Consider the following 11,615-nt stretch of genomic DNA (forward strand, 5'->3'; position numbering starts at 1 on the left):
GGCAGTGAATTTTGGTGCAGTTTTCTACCCAGCCAAGTTCTGTCAAACTGTCCAACCGTTGCCAGCATGGAAAACTAATGTTAAATGATGATGAGGACGACAACAATGATGACGACTATGATGATGATGATGATATGTATTTATGACTCTTTTATGAAATATTGTATTTTCACAGAGATTCCATAGAGTTACAACATGTCAGAAGTTTACTACAAAGATTCTGCTGGATTTCAATTACTCAACTATGATTACAATGGATTTTTGCTACCTTCATTTCCAAATATTCAAGAAAATATGGACAGACTTCCAGATATGCCAATAAGAGATGATGATGTTTTACTTCAAGGCTATTTTAAAGCAGGTAGGTATTTTTTTTATCAGTAAGGACATCCCACAATCATACATGTTTCTCTCTTAGTTCAATTGTCTCTGCTATTATCTTAGCTCTCAGATCACATTTTCAATATTTTTCTAATGCTTCATCTTCTGAGTTTTTTTCCATGATCTCCTTTCAACAACTGATAAACACACCTTGAATTCAAATGGATTTTATCCTCATTAACATCATCAACTGTAACAAACCTTACCTAAATTCAAAATGAAATTTATTCACATTTAGTTAATATCTAATGTATTTATTTTTTGTATTTCATCTAAGTATTGTTACAGATATGAATTAATGTAGGTTTAGTTGTTACCTCTAAGAGGGATTTTCTTTAATTCTGGATGACTTATTTGTTGCTTATGTATCCTCACTTGTTCACATTGGGAGTTTCTGGTCTGGCTGATGTAATTTTCCTTACAGTCAGGGCAGGTTATACAATATGCGAGATTTTCTGTTTTGTTTCTTTTTTTTATATAGAATATGTAATTTGTAATCCTAATATTTGATAATTTTATGAAGATGTCCAAGAATGGTAGTCCTTTGCTGCTAGCTTCCATTATAAATTTAACTCTTTTATTTTGTTGTAGTCTCTGAGTTTTCTATTTGTTCTGTATCTTCCCTTTCATCTTCCTCCATCTCCTTTTATGCATATTAATCCTTCAGCATTGCCTCAGGAAATTTTAGACATTTTATATCTCTATAGACAAGATATCTACATTGCTTCTGACTGATTTTTCTATCATCACTATATTTCACTGTACCCTACCAAAATCCTGTATTCCTAAACATACATACATACGTACACACACGTGCACAAACACACACACACACACACACACGCACGCACGCACGCACGCGCACACACACACACACACACACATGCACACACACACACGCACACACATACGCACACACACAGATTTAGTAGTGCTCAAATGATTCAAACTTAAACTCTAATGTCTTTACAGGAGATTAATTCTACAGGGTAAAGAATTGCTATAACAGGGATCAAGTTGAGCAGATACAGAGGCAATTGCCTCCACATCTGCTCAACTTGATCCCTGTTATAGTCATTCTTTATCCTGTGGAATTGATCTCCTGTAAAGACACCAGAGTTTAAGTTTGAATCATTTGAGCACTACTAAGTGTCTTCTATAATGAGAATCCCTGGATCTCACTTGTTGACTTTACATATACACACATGCATACATACATACATGGTGATTGTTCCCTTTTCAGAAATGACCGCTGTCTCTTTGTGCTTCCTCATTGTCAACAGTGTTTCTGACTTGCTAGCCATGACCTCTCATTTGACTCTTCAGTTCCATTGCAGAGAGCATTGATGACAGACAAAAGTTGTAACATACTGCTTTCTGTTTAATCATATTTGTATGCATGTTTGAGTGACTTTGTTGTAAACACTTTGATACCATAAACAATGGCTTGTCCATCTTTCATTTTATAGATGTGCGTGTGTGTGTGCGTGCGTGTGTGTGTGCATGTGTGCACATGTGGGTGGGTGTGTGAGAAGCGGGATGTATCTCTGCGTTTATATCTCTGCTTCTCAGAGAATTACTGATCTCTCATTCATTTTCACTGTCTGCCACTAAATCACTGATTTTTACCTTCAAAGATGAGTGAAGTAAGAAATAGGTAAGGATTAGCAACAGGAAGGGCATCCAGTTGTAAAACATCGCCACAATAGCATACTTATGTGATCCATGTGAGAGTGGAAACACAGACATAACAATGAAAAAGAATACATACATACAATGTGTGTGTGTGTGTGTATTTATATATGTACATATATCTATGTATGTACATATATTTATGTATGTAAACTGTTCGTCGGACAGTTTTATTTAGTATGGAACAAAAATAAGTTTATAAGCAAACATATACAATTAGTTTAATGGATACACATTGGAAAATGGTTTTCTTTCATTGCTCCTTTCAATTAACGGTTTTTACAATGACCGGTTGCATGCAATGAACAAATTTTGGTATAAAATCATCTTATTATAAAATCGAAGAAAACCTTAAATCAAAAGAATGACAGAGTCAAAATACCCAGGATAAATAATTATTTGTAAAATATTAATCAATTAATATATTAAAAGTTATATCCATTTAAAAAATCAGGCAAAATGCTTGATTGGAGGCCTAACTTTCTGAGTTCTTTTATAGGACTTAGAAAAACTGAAGGATAGCTACAATAAGTGTGAGAATCTGAGAGAGGAATATGTTGAATAAAATCATAATTTCCTAATACTCCTGTATTTCATTTTACCCAAACCCAAGAACTTTCCACCACCCCCTTGTATGATTTGATGTTCATCCTTGATATTTCAATCTTTCCAACATAGGTTGCCACTGGATGTGGGAAATTGCTGGAATGTTAGTTAATGGTTCTGCTGAATATAACCCAGATAGCAAATTGACTGCAATGATAGAATGTGCAAGCCGCGACCAACTAGACCAGCTTCCATCACCCAGAGTTCTAAACAACCACCTGTTCTTGCATCATTTACCTAGAGAGATATTTACCAAAAAACCTAAAATGATTTTCATGACACGCAACCCTCGTGATATTGCTGCCTCTGCCTACTACCATACATTTCAGCTTAAGAAACTATATGAATATGATGGAGATTGGAATGGCTTCTTTGAATTGTTTTTTGAAGGGAAAGGTGAGTATAATGTTTTGTTCAGTCATTTTAAAAATTTTTTCTGAAGATAAGTTTATTTCGCAAATCATCATCATCACCACCACAACTACCACTCTCATCATTATCATCTCATTGTCATTTATATCACTTACTGTAGATTTCTGTCCTTCATTTAGGATAAGCTGACAAATTATCTTAGTTATCTTTAACATACACTTGTGACACAACACTTTATTTTTAGCTCTATCAACGGCTGGAAATTCATCCATCAACCTAGATAGGGTTATAGCAATGTCACTGTTACACACACACGCATACACACACAATTACATGCACACATATTCACACACATATTTACACGGAAATAAATAAGAGTACAATAAAACACAATACTTAAAACTAAAATTGAAGAAATATTGAAAGATTTTCTGGTTAATTTGAGTTAAGTACTACACCCATTCACATAACCATTTCTCAAATTGTATTTGAGTGCAACCAAATATGCAAATAAGCATTTGATGCTGAAAGACAACAATTTCTTGAGAGCATTGCTTTTTTAGTTTGAAATGATGTCTAAATTTTAATTTTACTAGAAAATTTTTCTTTTGCATCTGGTTTCAGTTCTGAATTTAATTATATTTTTGTCATTTAATCCCTTCAGTGAGTTGTGGTATCGCTGATGTGTAATTTGGATGTATAACTATTTGATTTTCAAAGAACAAGGAATTCTAGTTTATCTTCATCTACATTTTCTTGAGGAGAGATTTCATAGCTGTTTAGAAAAAATTGTTTCTCCTCACGTGTTTTTATTGTTTTACGTCAAAACCATTTTACAATTTTTTTCTCCTTTTTCTCTTCATATTTTCATCTGTAATTATTTCTTCCTCATCACATGATGAAGATGCTGTATGACATGTTGGTAACATCAAAGGATGAGGTATTTGTTCATCTGTTTTTGTTCCTCTATTTTTTACACTGTTGCTGCTGATTTCCGTTATTTATGATGTCCTCTTTTTGTTTTTGCTTAGTCTTCTTCACAGTTCTTCAGAGCTTTTTACTCTAACAATTATATAACTAGGCTTTCTACCCTGTATCATTAATATCACACCCTTTGTCTCAGCACCTTCTACTGGACGTAGCTCTGCTATGTTTCTGTGACTTTCAAGGAACATTAGGACTTGCAAATTAATTTTGATGTCCCCTGACAACATCTTTCCTTTGTTGGCTGATTCTGACCACTTGTCCTTACTGCAATACAAAATCATGGCTAGCCATGGATCTAAGTTGTTTCCATTGTCTCTTATTGAGACTCTTGTATTTGTTTGACCTATATACTCTGGCATAAATGTATAATCAGAGGTATGTTTTTTTTAAATTTAAGCCTGTGTTTTGGCTGTGCTTTTAGGTTTAAATGCACCACAAAAGTGCCATAGCTTTTATTTATTATTATTTTTTTTTCAGTTGAGAGAATTTCTCCTGAAGAGCTTGTTGTACTGTTTAATGTGAAAACTCAAGTTTTCTTTCATCCTTTTTGTAGGCAGCGATATCTATTGTTTGCCTCTAATATCTCCTTGATTTTATTCCATCGGAATAAATTGCTGCTGGTTTTTACAAAATTCTCCCACCTACAACATCAATAATTTTCTTTTATTATTTATTGCTATGTTGGAATCATTGTAACAATACTTTTTTTGCTTTCACTTGTCTTTTCTATCTTGGAGCAATAGTGCTATCTGGAAGGGCTCCACACTTCTCCAATTTCATTTGTATTGTAGATGACATAATGGTTGTAGATCCTTTGAATTTCTGATAATGCAATAGAAAAGAAAAGAAACCAAAGCCATGACATGCAGGTGAATACAATCTGGTTGCATATACCATGATTTTGCTAATTGTTTTAGGTGCCTAACTAATCATGAGAAGACATAGACTCCTTCACAGTCCTCTCACCCTTGGCTCAGTAGAACATCCAGGACGGGACAGCTGGAGGGATGACTCATTTTAAGCTGAATAAACTGGAGCAACGTGAAATGAAATGCTTTGCTCAAGGATATAGTGTGCTACCCATTCCAGGAATCAAACTTACAACTTTATGTTCATGAGCCCAACACTCTAATCACCAGGCCACAACTGCGCTTCCCAACACATTTAGATTTGAATTTTTTTATCTCATAATGAAGCTTCTTGAATGTGTTAGTTTACAACTGGACAGCTATTCACTCAATAGTTAAACTCTTCTCTGGTTATATGTATTATTATGTCTTTGATTTTCTCTAACAGAATCAGTTCAGATAATGGAATGTCTCTGGACCTAACGTTGGTGAATTGTTATGATTATACTCTCCGCCTTTATGCCAGCTTCTTTTCCAAATATTTACCTTTTCTCTTTTGATTTACATTACATTGATCTGTTGTTATAATTTCTTCTTTCTTTGAGGTCAGACTGGATATTTAGGATTGAAAACATCCCAAATTCTTTGTCACCCTTGCCTTCGATATTTTCTGGTCTAGTAGGGTAACTGCTTTATACTGGTTAGCAATTAACAAGTCAATGATTTTTCTATCTTCTCTCTAAGTCAGTTATAAATGAATGTGATTTTAATGTCAATCCACACACCTTATACATGCCAAAGAATGACATGTAAGGTTACTCAGTCTTAGGAATGTTAAATTCATTTCTCTATAGAACAATAACTCTATATAAATACATAATTTACATATGTTCCACCCAATCCAATCTATTTCTTAAATGATATGTATTAGTGTTAAAGATGTTTGGCTTATCTCTTTTGATATGCTTCAATTCTTTTAACTGTTCTTCAATTATCAACGGCTAAAACAGATTCATGTCTCAATGATTGTCATGTTATGTTACTATTTATTCCATAAAACACCATCTATATATTCATAATGTAATTATGTTCCACCCATTCTAAGATATTTTGATATATGGACTTTGATTCAAGTTCATATGTCAATTAAATACATTGAAATAGTAAAAATATAATTATCCACTCTACAGTTAAAATGGATTTGGATCCAATGTTTCTATGCAGAGCTGGTCTTCTAAAGAATGGGTGGCAGGTGGTGATACAACTGCTATTTATAGTGGTCACTTGTGATGTAATTGGACTCCTACCAGATGAATCAGCAATTGCAGACCTAACTGTGGTATGCTACTGGGGAAGATGGACCAATGGGTATCATTGTTGGCTAAAATGAAATGAAAAGAAGAAAGTTTTTTTAGAGAATAGCATTAGTCTTCTCCAGTCCATAAGTTGGACACCTTTATGTCAGCAATTCCAAGAGAGGCATCTTCCACTCAATTCCATTTAATATTGAAAAAAATAAAACCCTCCTTCAATTTCTAGGTATAAACAAAAAAGGATGTGGAGAAAAGCATCCATTACACTCTTTGAGTGGTTGGTGTTAGGAAGGGCACCCAGCCATAGAAACCATGTTAAATCAGATGGGACCTGGTGCAGCTCTCCAGCTTACCAGTTTCAGTCAAAACCATTTAACCCATGGAAAGCAGACACTAAATAATAATGAATATTCATGAAAATAAAGCTAATTTTTAAATGCATTGTTAGTGAGACTGATATAAACTTTAAAAGTGCTAACAATGGTAAGATTACACTTATAAAGGACATTCTTAGTTAAACAATTAGAATCGAGTGAGTATAGACTAGATACCCATTACAATTGTAGTTCAATGTGGGAGGATTATTAACAGAGTAAAGTTTAAACAAGTTTGAAGATGTAATGTTATTTATAAAGTGAAAGGAGCAGAATGAGTCAGTTTAACTTTCTTTTTTAATTATTTTTAAAGGTACATGGGTATAAATGCTCAAAGAGAAATCCTTTTTTTTTTTTAGGTTAGAAAAGAAAAATGTTGGCAAGAAACAGACTGAAAGAAGAATTATCCCAACACAGTCTATGCTATCTTTTGTTCTATCAATTTTAAAACCATATTGAAATTTTTCACAATATACACTATGAGCTACAGCATTGTAACAATAGTGAGAATGATCTTTTAAAAACTCATTTTAAAATATGAAATGATAATTATTGATAACACATTTAGAGAGATTAGAAATTCATTAGGTTTATTATTTTTGTAATATAAACCATTATAAAGGCTGAGTGTCAAATTCAGGAAATTTAATTGATCCTGTCAATTGTGGTAGGTTCTGGTTTATTTGTTTTAATCTTTAGTTAATGCATCAAAGACAAATGGATGGTATGATTCTTTATCAAGATGGTACAAATTAACTGTCTTATTTGATTGTATATGAATAGCCTTAGAATTCTCTATATTTTTGGTCTTGCTGTGTAGATCTTGGGGAAAAGAACTGTTTCCCTCCAAACTTAATGTTTAATGAAGTCAGTGACTTTCTGTAATGAACTTGTCAGTTTGGAATGACAATAGTCTTCATGGAAATATCTAAATATTGTTTCTGCATAGTTGAGACATAGACAAAAGGACACAATTATAATCCATTCACTCAAGAAAAGGAGAGAATGAATTATAATGACTGGTTCATGAATTATATCTGAGAGGAGAGTGACTAAAACAAAAGAGCAATATTAGAAAGAGTTGACATATTGGTAAAGCAAAGTCAGTTTATATAGAATAGGAATAAAGGGTTGATAAAATTTAAAAAGAAGAGGCAAAATATAAAGACAGATACAGGCACAGATAATATATTCATACAGAAACAGATTAACTTGTACACTAACAGACAAATACACAGAAATATATACACAGAAATATAGTCTCTCTCTCTCTCTCTCTCTCTCTCACACACACACACACACACACACACACACACATACACACATACACACAAAAGTACATCTGACTCAATATATACACAATTTGATGAATACATGAATATCCTCACACATAAATGAATAAGTACACATCTAGTCACACTCACTGAAAATCTATGTTGCATTGTTTCAGTGAATTACGGTAGCTGGTTTGAATATATGCTCCAGTGGGAGAAGGACATTAATGACCATCCTGAACTACCCATTTTGATAGTTAAATATGAAGACCTCAAAAAGGTGAAATATCTTTTGTTTACTAAAAGCTGAAATTTATTTTGCTGTTTCATGGTGTGTATGTATCTTTTTACAATTTATATGTTAAAACTGTACTAAAATAGTTACTTTGCTGATATTTCATAGTGTTTGTATGTGTAATGTTTTTTTTTTATATTTACTTTAGGATCCAGTTGGCAATGTAGCTAAAGTGGCTGAGTTTTTAGGCCTTCCTAAAAATGACCAACTTTTTAAAGATATTGCTGACAAATGTACTTTTGGCAAAATGAAGGCAGCAAAATATTCTCAGCTTGAATTCCTTCGAACACCGACAAAAACATTGTTTCGTAAAGGTACAATCTTTGCTTTATATTTTCACTAGATTTATTATCATCATCATCATTTTAGCATTTCTTTTTCCATGCTTGTGTAGGTTAAATGGAATTTATTGAGATAAGGTTTTCAACAGTCATATGCCCTTTCTATCAACAGTCTTCACCTGTTTCCAAGCAAATAATATTTCCCCATAGCCAGACATGTTTTTCATAGAAAACTGGAAGCAAACAACATTACTTGTCTGATATTGATGCTTGTTTACAATCAACATGTGATGTCTAGAAAATGTGTTATACTCTCTGTGCTAACTAAATCTCTCAGTAAGAACGAGACAAAATTAAAATGGACAAATCACAGCCTAACAGAACTAAACATCAGATCAAATGCCTTGGGTTATTTGCTGGAGCTCTCTAAATTCTGTGTTCAAATCCTAACATAGCCTACTCAGGTAGTAGAATTAATCCACTAGCCAGTCTAACACCATCACGAGGCACCTTGGGTCAGTCACTTTAGAAGATTCCACTCGGGTGTAAGTATTCAGTCAAGTTTTCCAGTTTGAGGACAGCTTCTTCCTTCTTTCCTCCAAGCTTCAGACTTTAGCTTTAGAGAGCTGCAGCAAATAACCCAAGGCATTTGATCTGATGTTTAGTTTTGTTAGGCTGTGATTTGTCCATTTTAATTTTGTCTTGTTCTTACTGAGAGATTTAGGTAGTACAGAGGGTATAACACATTTTAGCATTCAGATTACTCTGCCAAATGCAATGCTTATTTATTCACATTGTTTTGAATTTATCCTGCATTATCTCATAACTTTGAGAGTTTGGTGATGTGATTGTTTATTTTTAGAAAGACATTGTAGGGTAGGTGTGAAAGGCCAGATTTGGCCAGTCTGAACATAAAACAGGTAGAATATTTGGGCCAGACATGGCCAGTTTAAGTTCTACAGCATTAACGGTACTGCTTCCCCTCTTGGATTGATTGAAACCCTATAGAAGCCTGTTGGGCAGATTGTGCCTTTAATTCAAAGGTAGTTTTGTCACAATGCTCACATTGATTTCAGCCAGAGAATTACACTAATGGTACTCATGTCTGTGGAATACTCAGCCACTTACATTTCAGCAGACATGTAATTCACTTGATCAAACAACTGAATCCTCATCATAAAAACTAATGGAGAATCACCAGTCCATCCATCCATCCATTCAGCCATCCATCCATTCAGCCATCCATCCATCCAACCAACCAACCTTTTGGTATTGACCATATTACAGTATTTAATATTACTCTGATTGGCAACTGAGTTCATATTAGAGAAGGTGTATAAAAGACAGTTTCTACTTATTATAGACATGAAATTCTTACAGTTAAAGTCTCTTGTATTTTACAGGTGTTGTTGGTGACTGGAAGAATTGGTTCACAGTTTCTCAGAATGAGAGGTTCCAAGTGGAATGTGACAAATTTGACAAGCAGTCTACGTTGTTTAGTACAAAGTACTAAATATCACTTTAGTATTGTTATGAGTTTCTCATAAACACCTTTATATTGCATGTGTTAATATGTTTAATATCTTTACTGACATCTCAAAAATCGCTTCATTACTATATATATTGAAAATATTTTAAAATTCTTAGTTTAATGATGATGATGATGATGGTAGTGGTGGTGGTGGTGGTGATTGTGGTGATGATGATGTGCTTATTGTATACAGAGCTCAGATACACTACAACTTATCAGAGAAGGATAAAAAAGGAGGCAAAAAGCAACAATAAGTCAAGTAAAGAAAGACATCAATGACAAGCAAAAGTGTATGCATAACACACAGAGTAAAACTCAAGAAGACAGATAAGTAAACAGCAAAAGAGTCGTAAAGAGGAACGGGTTTATAGGCATGTCAGGAGTAGTGCAGGGGAAATTCGGGAAGAATGGAGTTTTTGAAGAATGCAATGTCCTGACAGCAAACAACTGCTACAAGGCGTTTATTAAACACTTTTGAATTTGAAAAAAAAATGTTAATGGAAAAGATAATTAAGAACAAACTCTTATATTTCTTTTATATCTCATGTGATATAAAGGTGATGAGCTGGCAGAATTGTTGCCTCACTGGGAAAATGCTTACTGACATTTCTTCAGACTTTCCATTCTGAGTTCAAATGCCATTAGCGTTGAGTTTGCTTTTCATCATTTTGAGGCCTATAAAATAAGTACCAGTTGAGCATTGTGGTTGATGTAATTGACTTGCACCCTCCTCCACAATTGCTGGCCTTGTATTAAAAATCTGAAACCAATATGTTTAATATCTTCATTGATATTTAATAATTACTTACTTCCTATATATCTAGAACATATTTTAATATTCACCATTTCAAATTGTTAGGTTTTTATGTTATATCAGAGAAGAGTCACTTAAGAATAAATAAGCTCTTCTACTCACATCCCATTTATTTCTTGAGTTGTCACCATTTTTCTCAAACTACCATGCTGGCTTGGGTTAGTTGAGTTGTTGCAATCCAAGACAGTTCTTCTCTGCTCAATCCAGGAAGAGGAGGAGGAAAACAGTGACAACAGCAGTGGTGGCAGCAATAATGATGACAATGATGATACTAATGTAGATGATGTAATGAAATGTTTAATTTATTTCTTGAGATAGGAGTGGCTGGGTGGTAAGTAGCTTGCCTTACGAACCACATGGTTCCGGGTTCAGTCCCACTGCGTGGCACCTTGGGCAAGTATCTTCTACTATAGCTTCAGGCCGACCAAAGCCTTGTGAGTTGATTTGATAGACAGAAACTGAAAGAAGCCCATCGTATATATGTATATATATATGTGTGTGTTTGTGTGTCTGTGTTTGTACCCCCAACATCGCTTGACAACCGATGCTGGTGTGTTTACTTCTCCGTAACTTAGCAGTTCGGCAAAAGAGACCGATAGAAAAAGTACTAGGCTTACAAAGCATAAGTCCTGGAATCGATTTGCTTGACTAAAGCCGGTGCTCCAGTATGGCCACAGTCAAATAACTGAAACCAGTAAAATAGTAAACTATAAGTAGATCAGTGACAAATTGATGTAGTCAACCTTTAATATTTTAATGGCAATTTCAAAATATTGATTAGATATGCTAGATCCAGGCTTACCACTGACTGCTATCAATGGTATTTACTGTGAAGTAAATTGTTTCA

General features: G+C 34.0%; 1 protein-coding gene across 8 annotated transcripts in view; it reads left to right on the top strand.

Annotated features, from left to right (window-relative positions):
• LOC115215015 (sulfotransferase 6B1) overlaps positions 1-10,354 on the top strand; it is a 58,405-nt gene extending 48,051 nt beyond the window's left edge. For all 8 annotated transcript variants that reach the window (XM_036505323.1, XM_036505322.1, XM_036505321.1 and 5 more), the window contains 5 exons: positions 176-361; positions 2,752-3,075; positions 8,024-8,127; positions 8,291-8,456; positions 9,827-10,354. In XM_036505323.1, coding sequence (XP_036361216.1) covers positions 196-361; positions 2,752-3,075; positions 8,024-8,127; positions 8,291-8,456; positions 9,827-9,936 — 870 coding nt within the window. In that variant the 5' untranslated portion in view covers positions 176-195 and the 3' untranslated portion in view covers positions 9,937-10,354. The remainder of the gene's footprint in view (positions 1-175; positions 362-2,751; positions 3,076-8,023; positions 8,128-8,290; positions 8,457-9,826) is intronic.
• The last annotated feature ends 1,261 nt before the right edge of the window (positions 10,355-11,615 follow it).

The sequence above is a fragment of the Octopus sinensis genome, linkage group LG8 (genome assembly GCF_006345805.1).
Source record: "Octopus sinensis linkage group LG8, ASM634580v1, whole genome shotgun sequence".
Classification (NCBI taxonomy): domain Eukaryota; kingdom Metazoa; phylum Mollusca; class Cephalopoda; order Octopoda; family Octopodidae; genus Octopus; species Octopus sinensis.